This window comes from Lepidochelys olivacea (genome assembly GCF_965140295.1).
Source record: "Lepidochelys olivacea isolate rLepOli2 genome assembly, chromosome: 2".
In the NCBI taxonomy this organism is placed as follows: Eukaryota; Metazoa; Chordata; order Testudines; family Cheloniidae; genus Lepidochelys; species Lepidochelys olivacea.
In genome coordinates this window covers 208583568-208602252 of record NC_140412.1, presented here as the reverse complement: position 1 = coordinate 208602252, position 18685 = coordinate 208583568, and the positions used below count along the sequence as shown (strand labels likewise).

Genomic DNA, 18685 nt, shown 5'->3' with positions numbered 1-18685 from the left:
ACAGAAATAGTTATTCTATTCAGCACAATTCTTTTCTCAGCCATTTAAAGAAATCATAATCTAACACATACCTAGCTAGATTACTTACTAAAAGTTCTAAGACTCCATTCCTGTTCTGTCCCCGGCCAAGACGACTACAGACCGACACAGACCCTTTGTTTCTCTCCCTCCTCCCAGCTTTTGAAAGTATCTTGTCTCCTCATTGGTCATTTTGGTCAGGTGCCAGCGAGGTTACCTTTAGCTTCTTAACCCTTTACAGGTGAGAGGAGCTTTCCCCTGGCCAGGAGGGATTTCAAAGGGGTTTACCCTTCCCTTTATATTTATGACAGGACCTAATCACAGCCACGCCATCAGGGGCTCGTTCACCTGCACATCTACCAATATGATATATGCCATCATGTGCCAGCAATGCCCCTCTGCCATGTACATTGGCCAAACTGGACAGTCTCTATGCAAAAGAATAAATGGACACAAATCTGACATCAGGAATCATAACATTCAAAAACCAATAGGAGAACACTTCAACCTCTCTGGCCACTCAGTAAAAGACTTAAGGGTGGCAATTTTGCAACAGAAAAGCTTCAATAACAGACTCGAGCAAGAAACTGCTAAGTTTGAATTAATATGCAAACTAGATACCATTAACTTGGGTTTGAATAGAGACTGGGAGTGGCTGGGTCATTACACATATTGAATCTATATCCCTATGTTAAGTATCCTCACACCTTGTCAACTGTCTAAATGGGTCATCTTGATTATCACTACAAAAGTTTTTTTTCCTCCCGCTGATAATAGCTTATCTTAATAAATTAGTATCTTACAGTTTGTATGGCAACTTCCACCTTATCTGAATGTGTGTGTGTGTGTATATATACACACACGCACACTATATGTTCCATTCTATGCATCCGATGAAGTGAGCTGTAGCCCACAAAAGCTTATGCTCTAATAAATTTGTTCGTATCTAAGGTGCCACAAGTACTCCTGTTCTAAAAGCAGTCTCCTTAGGCATTCCAGCACTTATTTCACCACCCAGACACTAGATGATCACTTTAGATAAGCTATTATCAGCAGGACAGTGGGGTGGGAGGAGGTATTGTTTCATATTCTCTGTGTATATATAAAGCCTGCTGCAGTTTCCACGATATGCATCTGAGGAAGTGAGCTGTAGCTCACGAAAGCTTATGCTCTAATAAATTGGTTAGTCTCTAAGGTGCCACAAGTACTCCTTTTCTTTTTTAGACTTTAAATGGTTATTGAAAACCAGTTTAAACCAGTTCTTCTGATCTCAAGAGATCAGCCACATTGCCAAGTCAATATATAACTCAGATCTTACCCAATAATCATGCTGCTTCCAATCCTTTCATAACTAAAATCTAAAGGTTTAAGAGAAAAGAAGAGAGGTTAAAATGGTATACTCACACAATCATTCCTTTGGATCAGGTTTGTAGCAGTGGTGTTACAGACTGTTGGCTTGAAAAGTCTCTGGTAGCTTCCAAAAGATTGGAAGGTCTTCAGTCCATAGTCAGAGTGCTCCTTTTAGTTATATGTCCAGAGTATTAGAACAGGAAAGAGGCAACATGGAGATGTTCCAGGCATCTTTTATATCCTCTGCCATGTGGATGGAATTTTACTATCTCAAACAAAGCTCATAGCCTAGTTTATGGAAAGATACTGGCACAAGATGGAGTCCAGGGTCACCTGATTATGTCACATGCCCTTACATGGCTTGCTGACTCACAGGTGCAGCCACTGGCCATTTGGAATCTACAGGAAGATCCATCTGGGCAGAATGAGTTTCTTCAATGGCCCATTGTGAGAGTTAATTGCCTTTTGATGGGCCATCAACACAAAGCTGTCTGTCTTCAATGTAGATTTTACCAGGAGGGTGTTAGCTCAGGAACAAACACATTTGGGATATAGATCTATAGCCAATATTTATAACTTCAGATAAAGTGGTGATACATGGATTTAAAGAAGATAATCATCTTTAATGAATCATAACTTTTCCATTGACTCCTTACATGATATACTTTGTACAAGTTTTGTTGTACTTGTCTAACTGGCAATATTAATGACATAAATGATTATATTTCAATCATACAGCATCACAAGTGGTATAAGAACCTATAGAATAGAACCTACTGACTTCACAAATAGAGCAGCTTGAAATACGTATTATAAACATTTTCACAGAATTCCCCACTGCCACTCTTATTTTTGAAATTATTTTGTTCAACCCTAGTTCTCATCATAAACGATGGGGTCACCTCATCTTAATGATGTAATAAAATAATTTTTCCTCCAAACTGGTTTGGACATGTTGGTAATGGGTGAAACATGTTATCTTATGTCTGCTTTGAAGGACAACTTTCACCTTCAGAGTATCAAAACACAATATGCTAATCAGTTCCGCCCGCAGGCATGTTAATAAAACCTTTATGTTAAACAACATCATCATATACTATGTATATGCCATATGTTGCAGAAAAAGTATTTTTGGAATATTGTAGAGGTTTTTAAAATATATTGGGACTACATTTTTGTATCTCTCTGCTGTGAATTCAACTATACGGACTTTCGGGGCAGGGAAAATAAAACTAAGGCCTTATTTACACAGAAATTGGAACTGAAATAACTAAATTTGTTGTAATTCACTTTTGCTATTTCAGTGAAGGCTTGAGTCTGGACACTCTTATTCCAAAATAAGGCCCTGACCCTGAAATGACTTACACTTATACTTAATCTTGCTATTATGAGTGATTGCATTGAAATCAATGGAACTACTCAGTGTAGTAAAGTTAAGTATGTGTGTAAGCAGGATCGGGACCTAAGAATGTCCACATACAGACTTGTACCTAAATAATTAGAGGTGTGAATTAGGTACAATTTAGTTATTTTGGTTCTAGTTTCCATATGGATAAGGTTCAATTTAATAAACGTGTAAGACTCTCTTCTAAAATTACTAGTAGTATATTTTCTAGATATAACATGCAGTGACTGGAAAGTCTGATAGCTCAGGAGATTCCAGAGTGAGACGCAAGTGCTGTCCATATCCTTTGGAAGGTACCAATGATGTGGTGGTCTACCCTTTCTAATGGTATAAGCTCCTGTTTTTGGTCTTTAAGTATGTGAAATTGAAACTGAAACCTTTCACTGGTGCACAGATAAATATTGTCCATTGTGGGCTGTGGGTAATCCTGAGGGAGAAATAGCACTCTCTCTCAGGTAGATTTGGAAAGAAAAAGTTGTTTTGAAACTACTCAGAGATTTGGAATGTATTCCCGGAAGAGACTAGGTTAGTGGGTAGAGTGTAGGTGCAATGGTCAGAGGTGCATGCAACATTGTAGAGCCATATGCATTATAACTTAATTTTGGACATGGGCACCACTTCCACATAGGGGTTTGTGTGTAGCTATATAAACTGCATACAACCCAGTCTAGCTTTTCAGCGGTATTCATCTATCCTGAACACATTCACTAATTTTAGAGAAGAACTTAACACACACCCCCCCACACACACACAACATAACTCTGACTCCATGAAATTTACCCACACCTAAAGCTTGTATTCTGGAAGGTCGCTCATAGTGTGGGAAGATTTTTCTTTACAACCATGTTCTAGACTAGGTTATCTATAGCATGTTTTAAGACATATTTATGAAAAAAATCCCTATATCAATCCTAATGCAGATGTTCTTTGTCTTATTCCCTAATGTATAATATGATTCCAAAAATAGTTCTGCACTCTAATTCATATCGGTGTGCTTCTTTATGATCCATATTGTGCCTATAGGTATGACCTTATGAATCATGAGAATGGATTATGTAATTTATAGCACAGTTTTATAATTTTGTGAGAAGCAGGGAAAGTCCCACATTACTTTTCATACTATCTGTTTTGCACAGTATTTATTAACATTTAATCTGTCTCAAAAAGTTACTCTAGTGATTTTATACTGTGGCTGGGGGGCAGGTGGGGAGGGAAGGACCCCTTTCTACCCTCCTTAGGGAAGCTGTGCTGGAATCCAGATAACAACAACCCTATGTCATGGTTCTTGCTGGCATGGTTCCAGTTTTAGTGTGGACAAGATCTTGGTAATATTCTGGTATAATTGGACTGAGCATATTATGTGATTCACCAAGTAAGGCTGTAGGCAGTTATGAAATAAGATATCACAATACATTTTGCAAAATGCTTTTCCAGTTCCTGTTTCAGAGCAGGGGGAGGGATAGCTCAGTGGTTTGAGCATTGGCCTGCTAAACCCAGGGTTGTGAGTTCAATCTCTTAGGGGGGAAAAAAATTGGGAATTGTGCCTGCTTTGAGCAGGGGGTTGGACCAGATGATCTCCTGAGGTCCCTTCCAACTCTGATATTCTATGATTCTATGAATACTTATAAATTATTGTGCAAAGAAAGTTAATGGGTCAGGTAATCTACTTAATCCAGATCATCCTGGACACAGCAGAAGAGAGTGTCAGGAAGCCATTTGCAGCTCCTCGAGTTTCTGCTTGGCCCCAGCTCCAAGGTTGCAGTTTAGACCCCAGTTTTTGCTGTAGTTCCTCAAAGGACCATCTGTAGCTGGATGGAGTGTATCGTGTCCTCCACTCCCCCAACTCAGGCACACAGGACTGTGCAGAGGCTGCAGGGAGAAAGGCATAGGCAGCACCTACTCCATCTCTGTCTACAAAGGACTCCTGCGTGCCAGAGAAATGCCCATGAGGGAACTTGCACTGTGCCTCCACTCCATTTGTTGACGTTTTCCATCTGAAGTGTATAGTTTTAGGTAGGGGTTCAAGCCACTTGTTTATTCTCTCAGAGACCCCCTAGCTATAACCCTAGGCACCATATTATATAGAACCTGATCTGGCCTGTTCTCTTGTGGCAGAAGGATTACATAGCCCTATTTTACAGTAAGTTAAGGGCTAACTAGTTTTCCCATTTTGTTTTACAGGTTGATTTTTAGCTTCTGTTTTGAGGATGACCCCAAAACATGAAAAACAGGTATGTGACTTTAACGATAATAAATAAATGCCAAGTTTGATGGTGAGTATTGATAGAATTTTACTATACAAAGCCGTGTAGACTGGAGCTTGGAAGATCATAGGGGCAAGCTAACTTGTTGGGTAACCATTAGAGCAGTGGTGTGCAAACTTTTCCAGTTGTGCCCCCACTCCGCCCCACCATCAACGGAATCTGTCTGTGTCCCCCCTCCATTACTACACAACCAAAGCTTCCTCAGCAGTAGAGCCTGGGCTGAAGGCAGAGCTGGGAATGGGGGAGAAGCTGGGCCTAGAGATGGAGTTGGTCTGGGGCAGAGAGGGAATGAAGGCAGAGCTGGGTTGGGGGTGGAATGGGTCAGGGGGTGGATCTGGCCTGAAGGTGAAGCTGGGCCAGAGGGAGAGCAGGACTAGGGGCTGAATGGGGGTGGTGGCAAAGCTGGGTTTGGGGCATGGCGCTCCCTTCCCGGCCCCCATGGGGGCTCTCCTGGGCCTGGAGGCAGAGCAGGACTGGGGGCTGAACGGGGTTGTGGGAGGAGCGAGGCTGGGGTGGAGAAGGGATGGAAGTGTGGTGCTCCCGCCCCACCCCCTGTGAGGGCTGGCCTGGGTCTGGCCACATGGCACCCTGAACATTCCTCTGTGACCCTCTAGGGGGCATGTCCCACAGTTTGGGGACCATTAGAGCTGAGTGACCAATGGAAAACTGACAATAGAAAAGGGGTATATGGTAGTGGAGGAAGAGGGGGATACATCTGTGAAAGTCCAGGCACCTCAAGAATAAAAAACGAAGGTTTAACCCCCCACCCCAAATAAGCAGTTAAACCAACTATTTGCATACTGTGATATTTAACTGTCAGAGTATATTGAGTAAGCTCTTTTATGAAAGCTTGTAATGCACTGAGCTCAATAGTCACGATGAGATGTGAATACAGGTTACGGTGATGAACGTATGTGTGCGTATTTTTATACATATAATATGATGAAGAAAATTGTAATTGCAACTGTGGTGCAACTTCTTCAGCATCACCTTATAACAGGGCAGTGAAGTTATCAGTTGGAGAGGGGCAACCTCCCCAAAAAGATACAACTGGCTTCAAGCACCTAGCTAATGTTAGCCCAGGAAAAAACAATGAGGAACCATCAGAGCAAATGGGAACAGCTTAAAACTGAAAAGAAAACTTCAGTCTTCAAAAATTAAGATAGGATGGAGCTTTCCCCACTTTAAATATCTATAGTGACTGAAGAAAAAATCCCTGCAAACGCTTTTGAAATGGAAGGTGTTTGAACTGAAGGGTATCCAGATCTTGGTGAAAAAGAGGTGGGAGGCTGTCCAGGAACTCTGGATCCCTCTTATAGCTACAGGTACACGGGGAAACTGTTCGACGGCAGTGGTTCTAATAGTTATTTGTTTGCACCCCTCTTCCATGTGTCTGTAATAATTTACACCCCCAGGTGCCCGGCCAGCAGCCACTGCTCTCCAGTTGCCCAGCTCTGAAGGCAGAGTGGAGAGTGGCAGCTGCTGGCCGGGTGCCCAGCTCTGAAGGCAGAGTGGAGAGTGGCAGCTGCTGGCCGGGTGCCCAGCTCTGAAGGCAGAGTGGCAGCTGCTGGCCGGGTGCCCAGCTCTGAAGGCAGAGTGGCAGCTGCTGGCCGGGTGCCCAGCTCTGAAGGCAGAGTGGCAGCTGCTGGCCGGGTGCCCAGCTCTGAAGGCAGAGTGGCAGCTGCTGGCCGGGTGCCCAGCTCTGAAGGCAGAGTGGCAGCTGCTGGCCGGGTGCCCAGCTCTGAAGGCAGAGTGGCAGCTGCTGGCCGGGTGCCCAGCTCTGAAGGAAGGGTGGCGTAGTATGGTATTGCCACCTTTCTCTGCTTCTGCTGGCAGTGATGATGCCTTCAGAGCTGGGCACCTGGCCAGCAGCTGCTATGCTCTGAAGGCAGTGTGGAAGTAAGGTTGATAATATTGCAACCCTCACCCCAATAGGCTTGGGGCCCACTTTTGGGTCAGGATCCCCACTTTGAGAAATGCTGTGTACTTCTGTATACTTTTACCCTACTTTTTTTGTGTAAGAGTACACAAAAGGCCAGATTTTACAGTCCGTGACGTGATTCTCATGGTCATGAATTTGATAGACCCCTATGTACGGGTTTTTCTTATTTATTATTAGACATTAAAATGAATTCATAGATTAATTCATGCACACAGCTTTAATTTACAATTAAAATATATATCTATGGTTATGGGTTTGAATGACAACTAATCTATTGGCCCAAACTAAATCAACATTTCTGTTTAATGTGACAGAACAAAAACACAAACCATGAGAAAGTTGAGTTGCTATAACTGAAAAATAAACATAGCAGGCAGTTTTGCTGTACGATTCCTTGGAGATTTATATTGCTTCCATTATTGTGGCTCCTGCCATGAAGTACCATGCTGGTATTTTTTTCTGTTGAGTGGCTTGCCTAATGAGTGTATTTTTAGAGGTACATTATTGAAATATTTCCCTTTTAAACTGATGAACGCTGCAAATTGCATGTTCCCGCTAATGGCTAGTGACTTGAACTATAAGCTCACGCAGGGGGGATCAGAGAGTAAGAATCAGGACTACCCAGGTCTTGGATTGAGGCACACAAGAGTAAGCCAGTGCTCATGCCTGCTGCTCCCTGCACTCAGAGCAGGTAGGTGGGGATTGGGTGGAGTCTTGGCTCTATTTCCAATGCTGTACAGGTGAACTGGTCTGGGGCACTTGTAATTTGCTGCTGGGATGGGTGCACTGGCATTTTGCTTAGACAAGCCAAGACCAAACTGTTTCATCATAATCAGGGGACTTTTGTGTTATAGAAGAATCCCCAAAAATGATAATGTTTGCTGTGTAGGCAGCCCTTATGCTCCACTGCATTGGCCTAGAACAAAATTGGGAAGCTATGTTTGAAGAGCTATAAATCTCATGCCTGGAATATTGATATAAAGGGGTATGGCTTGCTCAGGAAGGACATGTAGGAGAAAAAAGGGAGGAGGTGTTGCTTTGTACATCAAGAATATATACACTTGTTCTGAGGTTCAGAAAGAGGTGAGAGTCAGACCAGTTGAAAGTGTCTGGGTGAAGATATAAGGGGGGGAAAATAGGGGTGATGTAATGGTAGGAGTCTACTATAGATGTAATGGTAGGAGTCTACTATAGACCACCAAACCAGGAGATGGATGAGGGTTTTCTAGAATAACAAATATCGAAAACACAAGACTTGGTGATAATTGGGGAATTTAACTACCAGATATGTGCTGCAAAAGTAATAAAGCAAAACTCAAAATGTCCAATGAGTTCTTGGAATGTGTTGGTGTCATGGGGACCTGTACTCATCACCGGAGTACCTCCTTCTGGCCATGTCTGGGGAGTAGCTCTGCCAGCCTGAGAGTCTCTTCTTGCAGTTGTTAGGCCCGTCATCTCACGCTCTTGCTCTGTGGCCTTTCTCTTGCTCCTCAGGAGCTGCTACACCTCATCTTCGTGCCTTAGCCCTCCAGCCAGGTCACAGCAGTCCTCCCCATCTGGAGTACTGTCAGTCTTCCACACCGCCCCAGGCAGTCCTTAACTCCACTGCCTTAGCTGAGCCACTCCCTCAGTGACTAGAATGAACGGTCCTAGACAGTCGTCAAATTCATTGACCAGATTGTGCCACTCACTCAGTGGCTGGTAGGGGAACCCAGGCTCATCCCCTATACTGGTTTCAGCCCAGGGGCCCTGTCTCCAGCAGCTAAGGTCAATACTACCACAAACCTTCCTGTCATGCCCCAGAACTAGTTCCTATGTTGCCTATCCCAAGCTTGCATTGTCTGCCCGACTAGCTAAACCCCTGTCTCTGAGTCTGCTAGACAAACTCTTCCTTGTCCCAGGGAAAGTGACTACAGCTCTCCTCCCTGCAGCCCCCTTTCTGCTACCTGCAGCGCTGTCCTTAGAGGGGTGCAGGGTCCAGGACAAATCAGCCTGTATGGGCTCCCATTAACATTTTTTATACGGGTTAAATCTGGTGTGGGGCGGGGACACCAGTGCCAGGGGGCGAGGGATGATGGAGAGTTGCAGGGTGGCACATGTGCTAGGGGCGAGGGGGCCCCCTATTTTGGTGGGGGGGGGTCCCAGAAAAGGGAGGGATCGGGGTGGAAGGGCAATGGATGGGGTCAGCCTGGCGCTGGCGTGTTCCAGCGGCGCTAGGATGCTGGCGCCTGGTGCAGCGGCGGTTGATGCTGGGAGCCAGCGGGGCTGGGCTGGGGTCACTGCTGGAGACTGAGCCCTGCGATGCCAAGCAAGAAAAAGAAATACAATGTGCTGGAGGGTGCTCCCTGCTGGTGAGTGCAGGCCCGACCCTTGCTTCCAGCGCCAGGCCCCCCGCTGCCAGCCGGCCTGGCCTCCCCAAACTCCTAATCCCACCTCCCAGGCTGGTCTGGCCCCCCAGGCACCCCTAACCTCACCTGACCCAGGCTGACCTAGCGCCCCCACACACACACACTGAAGCGCAGGGCCCGGAGCAGTCGCCCCTATTCGCTGTACCCAAGGGGCGGCTCTGGCTACCAGCTCCGTGGTCTTATAGAAGCCCTGTCTGTTCCCGCACAGGTGAGTGGCCATTAATTAGGGCTCTCCTCTCAAGGTAAATGTCTCACGGTTTGCAGTCTATTAGGTTAATTGCACCCTCTGGCCTATGTTAATCCCTTCAGGGTGAGTGTGGGGAGCACATCTCCATCACAGCTGGGGACAACTTCTTGTTTCAGGTTTCAGAGTGGTAGTCGTGTTAGTCTGTATCAGCAAAAACAACGAGGAGTCCTTGTGGCACCTTAGAGACTAACAAATTTTTTGGGCATAAGCTTTTGTGGGCTAAAACTGACTTCACCTGTGCATCTGATGAAGTGGGTTCTAGCCCACGTAAGCTTATGCCCAGATAAATTTGTTAATCTCTAAGATGCCACAAGGACTCCTCATTGTTTTTCTTCTTGTTTCAGAAGATGGAGGAAGTAACAAGTGAGGCAGTCATAGATTCTGACCAACAGAGAGGAATTGTTTGCAGATCTGAAGGTGAAAGGCAACATGAGTGAAAGTGATCATGAAATGTCTGAGTTCGAGATTTTAAGGCAAGGAAGAAATGAGAGCATAAGGACATGGGAACCAACTCTGTGGATGCCTTGGGACTGGAGCACCCACAGGGGAAAAATGGTGGGTACTGAGCACTCACCCGTAGCCCCCCATTACCTCACTTTCCCCAGCCCCTCCTATTTGCTGTTGGCCCCCGCTGATCAACAGCTCCCCCTTCCTTCCCAGTGCCTCCTGCCTGCTGCGATCAGCTATTTCGTGGCATGCAGGAGGCGCTTGGAGGGAGTGGGGAGGAACGAGGGCATGGTGTACTTGGGGGAGGGGGCAGAACGGGGCAGGAAGAGATGGGGTGGAAGAGGTAGGGTGGGGGTTGGGACAGAGCTGGTGGGGTCAAGCATGCCCTGGCATATTGGAAATTCGGCGCCTCTGCATAAGGACAATGGACTTCAAAAAAAGAGTACTTTAACAAACTCAGACAACTGGTAGATAAGGTCCCATGGGAAGAAGAACTAAGGGAAAAAGTAGTTCAGGAGAGCTGGCAGTTCCTCAAAGGGACAATATTACAGACAGGACAACAAACTATCCTAATGCGAAGGAAAGATAGGAAGAATAAGAAGAGGCTAATATGGCTTCCACAAGAGCTCTTTAATGACCTCAGAATCAAAAAGGAATCTTACAAAGGGTGGAAACATGAACAAATTGCTAAGGAGGAGTACAAAAGAATAGCACAAGCATGTAAGGACAAATTGAGTTGCACCTAACAAAGGCAGTAAGAAAAGGTTTTATAATTAGGAGTGAGAGAAAGATGTAGGAGAGTGTAGATCCCCTCTTTAGTGGAGCTAATAACAGATGACCGAGAAGGCTGAGGAGTTTAATGCCTATTTTGCTTCAGTCTTCACTAAAAAGGTTAACGGTGACAGATGCTTACACAATTAATACTAACAACAATGTGGAAGGAACACAAGCCAGAATAGGGAAAGAACAGGTTAAAGAATATTTAGATAAGTTAGATGTATTCAGGTGGGCAGGATCTGATGATTTGGGGGTCATGGTGGATAATCAGCTGAACATGAACTCCCAGTGTGAATTTATGGCCAAAAGAGCTAATGTGATCCTAGGATACGTAAATAGGGGAATCTTGAGTAGGAGTAGAGAGATTATTTTACCTCTGTATTTGATACTGGTGCAAGCACTGCTGGAATACTGTGTCCAGTTCTGGTGCCCACAATTCAAGAAGGATGTTGATAAATTGGAGAGGGTTCGGAGAAGAGCCATGAGAATGAGTAAAGGATTAGAAACAATGCCTTATAGTGATAGACTCAGGGAGCTCAGTCTATTTAGCTTAACAGAGAAGGTTAAGGGGTGACTTGATTAGTCTGTAAGTACCTACATGGGGAACAAATGTTTGATAATGGGCTTTTCAGTCTATCAGAGAAAGGTATAACATGATCCAATGGCTGGAAGTTCAAGCTAGACAAATTCAGACTGTGAATAAGGTATACAGTTTTAATGGTAAAAGTGAAAAACAAAAACAAAAAAACCACCAATGGAACAATTTACCGAGGATTGTGGTGGATTCTCCATTATTGGAAATTTAAAAATTAAGATTTGAAGTTTTTCTAAAATATATGTTCCAGGAATAATTTTGGGGAAGTTTTATGGACTGTATTATACAGGAGTTCAGTCTAGATGATCACAATGCTTCCTTTTGGCCTTGAAATCTATGAAATTCACTCTAGGGTATTTAAAGACCTAGCTGAAGCAATCTTGGAACCATTAATGATTACCTTCGAGAACTCCTGGAGGATGGTTAAGGTCCCAAGGACTGGAGAAGAACAAACATAGTTGTGACATATCCAGGGTACAATCCAGACTAATGAGTAGCTATGTCCCCCTGCCCTCTAACGTGGGGTGCCCTTTACACTGCTTTGCTGTTGTAGCCTCCAGTCTGGACTGCTCACAAATAGGCCTCCAGCATGTAAGTCACTCCCAGTTTTGTGTGTGTGTGTGTGTGTGTGTGCTGCAGCCAGCCACACATTGACTCTTACCCATTTTGTTTATACTGCAGGGTGACTCCAACACACTCCGAGTCTTAGATTTCCCCACAGAAATGTATGTCCTGTACTGCCCTGCCCTCACCTGAACAGTACAAGCTTATAAAATGTCTGTCATTTAATTAATAGAAATGGAGTTTCCCGGACACTTCAATTCAAACACGCTGGATTAGATAAAACAATAAAACAAGTTCATTAACTACGGAGAGAGAGAGAGATTTTAAGTGAGTACAAGTAATGAGGCATAAAAGTCAAAAATGGTTACAAGCAAAATAAAGATAAAACACAATTGGTGCCTAACTTAACAAACTATATTAAATTCAAAGCAAGGTTTTCTCACCACATGCTTTAGTAGATTACTGGCCATACTCTTAGGTCAGGACTTCTCTCCCTGTCCAGTGCTGCTTCCTTTGTCCTTCAGGTTCTGTGGGCAGAGAGCGAGAGAGAGGGGGGCACTCTTGGGGTATCTCCCCTTTCTCTCTATAGTCCTCTTCCCCACTTTGAGAAGCCTCTCCAGCTGGGAGCATGGTGACAGGCAGTCTGTGTGGATGGGAACCCTATGCTGTTTCTTTGCTAAGATGTAAATTTTTTTGTGCCCTGTTTCCTATCAAAGAAAGGCCATTTAGCAGGTAATGGCCCATTGGCCTTGTTTACACCTGGCTGAGGTGCCAGCTTGACTTTGTCTCTGAGGAACTGGTTTGGCCACTACCCAGACTTGGAACATGTGTTAGAAACACCATACAGTGGAATTTTATAATTTTACATTAAACAGTGTTGCCACACATATTTTACCAGAACAATAATGACCAGCATTATTGACCATAATGACCAAAACTGTAAATTTTCAAATGATACCTCAGAAGGCATACCTTGCACAAAGACTTACAATAGTGTGCAAGGGGTGAATACAGGGGTACAGTCTGTCACAGTAGATTCTGTCTTTAAAAAGGGAAACAAAAAGGACCAGGGAATTATAGGTCAGGCAGCCTAACTTCTATACCCAGAAAGATACTGCAACAAATTATAACAATACGTTTGTGATCACCTAGAGAATAATAGGCCAACATTGATTTGTCAAGAACAAATCATGCCAAACCAACCTAATTTTCTTCTTTGACAGGGTTACTGGCCTACTTGATGGGGAAGCAGTAAATATGATATATCTTGATTTTTAGTAAGGTTTTTGATACGGTCCCACATCACATTCTCATAAGCAAACTAAGGAAGTATGATCAGATATAATTACTATAAAGTGAGTGCACAACTGGTTGGAAGACCATACTCCTAGAGTAATTATCGGTGGTTCACCCTCTGACTGGGAGGATGTATCCAGAGAGGTCCTACAGAGATCTTTCTTTGGTCTGGTACTATTCAATATTTTCATTAATGATTTAGATAATGGAGTGGAAAGCATACTTATAAAATTTGTGGATGACACCAAGCTAGGAGGGGTGGCAAGCACTTTAGAGGACAGGACTGGAATTCAAAATGATCTTGTTAAGTTGGAGAATTGGTCTGAAACTCAAGATGAACATGAATAAAAACAAGTGAAAAGTACTACAATCAGGAAAGAAAAAGCAAATGCATAAGTACAAAAATGGGGAATGACTGGCTAGGCAGTAGTATTGCATAAAGGATCTGGGATTTATAGGGGATCCGAAATTGGATATGAGTCTACAATGTGATGCAGTTTCAAAAAAGACTAATATTCTGCTAGGGTCTACTAGCAGGAATGTTGTATGCAAGACTAGAGGTAATTGTTGTGCTCTACTCTGAACTGGTGAGGCCTCAGCTGGAGTATTGTGTCAAGTTTTGTGTACCACACTTTAAGGAAGATATGGACAAACTGCGGAGTCCAGAAGAGAGCAACAAAAATGATAAAAGGTTTAGAAAGGTATGACCTATGAGGAAAGGCTAAAAAAACTGGGCGTGTTTAGTCTTCAGAAAAGAAGAATGAAGATGGACATAATAACAGTCTTCAAATATGTTAAGGGCTGTGATAAAGAGGATAGTAATCAAGTGTTCTCCATGTCCACTGAATGTAGGACAAGATGTAATCAGCCTGATCTGCAGCAAGGGAAATTTAAGTTATTAGGAAAACTTTTCTAACTATGAGGACAGTTAAGTGCTAGAATAGATTACCTAAGGAGGTTGTAGAATCCCCATCACTGGAGGTTTTGAAGAAGAGGTTAGATAGACATCTATTATGGATTGTCTAGGTATACTTAGTCTACCTTAGCATGGGGGTGTGGACTAGATGACCTCTCAAGGTCTCTTCCAGCTCTAAATTTCTGTGATTCTTTGTCCAGGACTTCGGCACAATTTGGAAAACAATTAAAACACAGTTAGGACCTGTATGCAATACAAGACCAAATTCTTTTGGAACCGATCCTCCTTTTTCACCCATTGTTTTGTTGTGTTTGAGGTGGTGAAATAGCAGATTCCACTATGTATGTCAAAGTAGTTCCATTGGCTAATTTGGAGGGCAATATGAGACATTTGAATTTTTAAAGTATGAATTAGATCTGTTAGGTGAGAGACTCACTAAAGAGAATTGAACGTGTAATATAACAATAACAGGAGTGCTGGGATGCATTGGAGAAATGTGATGGCTACGTAGCCATTTTCATCCTTGAAGTTATGTCATTGGTTTGCTAATAATAGGCAGACTGATTGGAAGAACTTTTTTTTTTTTTAAGGGAGCTTCATGGAAAATGACTGGACTGGAGTTAGTGAATAAGTAGATGAGTACCAGTTGTGGTTTCAGACACTCTAAAACATGAGGTTATCACCTGATATTTCCCTCATTACAGTGATTTGACTGAAATCACAACTGAGTAGATGAAGTAAATAGCTAAACAATGAGAGGGTTTCTTTTATCCTTCATAGTAATTTTTACTATTTTAAAGATAGCTATTTCCATGGCAGACATCCTATTTTACAATTAAAAGTATAAAAACCCACCACAATTCTTCATGTTATTTATGCTTTCTCAGAGACCTAGTGCTTTTGCTCTCAAACTTTGTACAGAGCACCTGGTTTGCCAGTTATTGCGAAGCAACATGCTTTATTGTGAACAAATGAAATTGGCAGCAGAAGCAAACCTTAAGAATATTTCTTGCATTTGCTTCAGTTCCTTTTGCAACGTATTCTCCTGTTTATGGCTAATCGTAACAAGAAGACTCCTGATACCTTCAGCTTTCAGTGGTTGTGTCTATATTAGCCTTTTCCCCCTACATATTTCCCACCGTTGCCAACACCAATGCAGCTCCACCATGGGAAGCAGCAGTGAGAGTGCTAGTGTAGAAAAGCCACCTGCACTATCTTGATCGCTGTGTCATGCACATGTATCCCTACATGTCTGGAATGCCCCCATTCCAGACAACATGTTAGTAATAACGTCACTGGTGCCTTGTTTACACTTATCAGTGGAGCTGCACCAATCTTTGCAATGGAGAGAAATATTTGGATGAAAAGGGTGGTATAGACAAAGGCAGAGAGGCATTGAAGTGCATTTATGGTCAGAAGAGAGGGTATGCTGGTACCTGCTTATTAAATAGCTAGGACTTCTTAGTATTCCAAGCCCTGTCTGCTTGCTGTTCTGAAAGATATGTTAGCCCTCTGTAGCTATTTCAGATATAGGAAAGTAAGCTGAGGTTGCATTCTTCCTCATAATCAACAATATTCTTAACTAAGGCCTTGTCTACACAGGAAAGTTATACTGGTATAAGGTATCAAGTATCAGAAGGGTAGCCGTGTTAGTCTGGATCTGTAAAAGTGGCAAAGAATCCTGTGGCACCTTATAGACGAACAGACGTATTGGAGCATAAGCTTTCGTGGGATGCATCCGACAAAGTGGGCATTCACCCACGAAAGCTTATGCTCCAATATGTCTGTTAGTCTATAAGGTACCACAGGACTCTTTGCTGGTGTAAGGTATGAATTTATACCTCTATAGTTATACTGGCAGTTCCCTACATTGAATAAGAGTGACTTTTTCTGGGTCAGCTTATGTCACTTTGGAAGTAGCTTAAGCAATACCAGAAAAAGCCATTTTTATGCTGGAATTAGGGAGTTATGCAAGTGTAACTATATCAGTATAGTTGTACCGGTGTAATTTTGCCACTTAATTTCCCTGTGTAGATGAGTCCTAAATTCTAATTGCAGAATTTGTACTGCTGGCCATGGTATCTGAGCCAGAAAACACCAAGCATGACTGTTGGATCCCAGGTGAAGGTTACAGGACTGGCAGGGGAAAAAAATGTTTTATTTGTTAACTTAGCTATTTGTTATAAAGTTACTCAAAGAGAATAAATGAGAACCTCATGATGCCATTTTTCCCATTGTCTTTTTGTTATGTTTGACCAGTTCCTAGCACGTTGGGGCCTCTCATCCCTGAATATGGCTTTCAGGTGCTACTGCATCACAAATAATTATACTTTTAAGAATATAACAGCACCTTAAGCATATATTCTGTGAAACATTTGTGATGTAATAATCATAAGGCAGCCTCAATTTACAGCACCAATATTTTTTGTTGAAGATTGGCCATTTTTAAGTCTGTTGTTGAGTGTCCAGGGAGGTTAAAGTGTTCTCCTACTCGTTTTTGAATGTTACAATTCTTGATATCTGGTTTGTGTATATTTATTCTTTTACGTAGAGACTGTCCAGTTTGGCCAATGTACATGGCAGACGGGCATTGCTGGAACATGATGGCATATATCACATTTAAAAGTGGCCATTCTTCAACAAAAAAACTTTAGAAACAGACTTCAGTGAGAAACTGCAGAACTGGAATTAATTTGCAAACTTCACACCATCAGATTAGGCCTAAATAAAGACTGGGAGTGGCTAGGTCACTACAAAAAGTAATTTTCCCTCTGATACTCACACCTTCTTGTTTACTGTTGGGAATGAGCCACACCCACCCTGATTGAATTGGCCTCCTTAGCACTGACCTACCACTTGGTAAGGCTACTCCCATCTTTTCATGTGCTGTATATTTATACCTACCTACTGTATTTTTCACTCAATGCATCTGATGAAGTGGGTTATACCCACGAAAGCTTATGCCCAAATAAATTTGTTAGTTTCTAAGGTGCCACAAGGACCCCTCATTGTTTTTGCTGATACAGACTAACATGGCTACCCCTCTGAAACTTTTAATTAGACTGGTATACATAAATCAGTACAACTTTCTAGTGTAGACAGTGCCTACGAGTTGAGAGGGGTGGGGGCATTCTAAGCATTCAGTTCCTGGCTCAAAGGAGCACTGACTGCAACAATAGCTGTGGTTTGCTCACCGCTTGTTGGAGTCAAGTCACTAATATTGAAAATTTCATAGATCTTGGGAAATGCTGTACATTTTCTTTTCTTCCCATTAGTTAATATTTGTCTTGCTTCCTTCTTTCCTTTTAGCCTTGGTATTTTTGTTGTTGTTGTGTTTTTTTGTTTTTTTTTTTTTTAAAAACCCTGCTACATGTTGTTAGCTTGAGATTGTGGTGTTCATAAGTGAAAGTCACACTGTGTTCATTAAAATGATATAATTAGATGAGCTTTGAGTTAGCTCTTTGCCACACTTCCTCATCGGAAAATGGTACAGTTTATGATGAACCCAGTAGCTACTAATGTACATAGTAACTACAGAAGCCAGTTCTTGTTTTGTTAGTTATACAAATAGAATGTGAAAGATGTTAGCTGGCCTATTACTGCCCTACTATGGGATCATAGAGGTTAGGGCTGAATCAAACTTTGGGCATAAAATGTTTGGGGTGTTGGTTTGGGGGTATTTGGAGGTATTTACCCTAAATGGTCAATACTTTGGAATAACAGATTTTGAAAGCAACATTTTACTTACATGGCTTTTTTGATCTGTTGCAAAGGGGCTGGCGGGGGAGTTAAAGTTTATTGGGAAATAATATAATTTAGGGGACCTATGTATAAGGAGGTATTATGGGCAGGTTATACAAAGAATGGTGAAGGGAAAGGAATCAAAGGTCAGATTGCAAGAAGACGTCAACCCACTTTGCCCCCCGGGGTGGAAGCCTTTTGTGGAAGGTAAGAACAGTGACCCAGTTCCTGATGGAGACCTCTTCTTTCAGCTAGCTGAAGCTATGTATTTGGGGGTGGGGAAAGAAAGGGAACAGCATGTAGGAGAAGAGTAAAAGAGTACATGGCACTAAAATGGAGCAGGGAGATAAGGCTGAGGAGCAGAGGAAAAACTCAAACAAGAGAAGACAAAACAAGATTAAGAAACAGAAAATCTAGCAGGAGAAGAGCAAAATGTAAGCATGGGGAGCAAGATATGCAGACAGTAAAATAGGATTAGACTGGGAGAGTGAAAATGCAGTATAGACATTTGAGACTGGGAGATTAACTTTTCTCCTGCCCTGGTTTTTACTTGATAAGTCGAGTTCTTCTGTTTTGGAGAGGGAGTGTTCATTCCCATCCAACTCTCCCATTGCATGTTCCAGCTGTGTGTTTTTCTTTCAGTTTAAACCTGTGGTTACCCTACAGGTGATAGATCTGCAAACTAAGAGCCAGGTCCTCAGCTGGTTGAAATAAT

General features: G+C 42.8%; 1 protein-coding gene across 2 annotated transcripts in view; it reads left to right on the top strand.

Annotated features, from left to right (window-relative positions):
- Positions 1–18685, top strand: part of SNX10 (sorting nexin 10) — a 64542-nt gene that overhangs the window by 24790 nt on the left and 21067 nt on the right. The window contains exons 2-3 of one of the 2 annotated variants that reach the window (XM_084619076.1): positions 4955–5004; positions 9979–10189. In XM_084619076.1, the coding sequence (XP_084475202.1) occupies positions 10064–10189 (126 nt within the window). In that variant the 5' untranslated portion in view covers positions 4955–5004; positions 9979–10063. The remainder of the gene's footprint in view (positions 1–4954; positions 5005–9978; positions 10190–18685) is intronic. The other variant, XM_084619077.1, reaches the window with a different exon arrangement.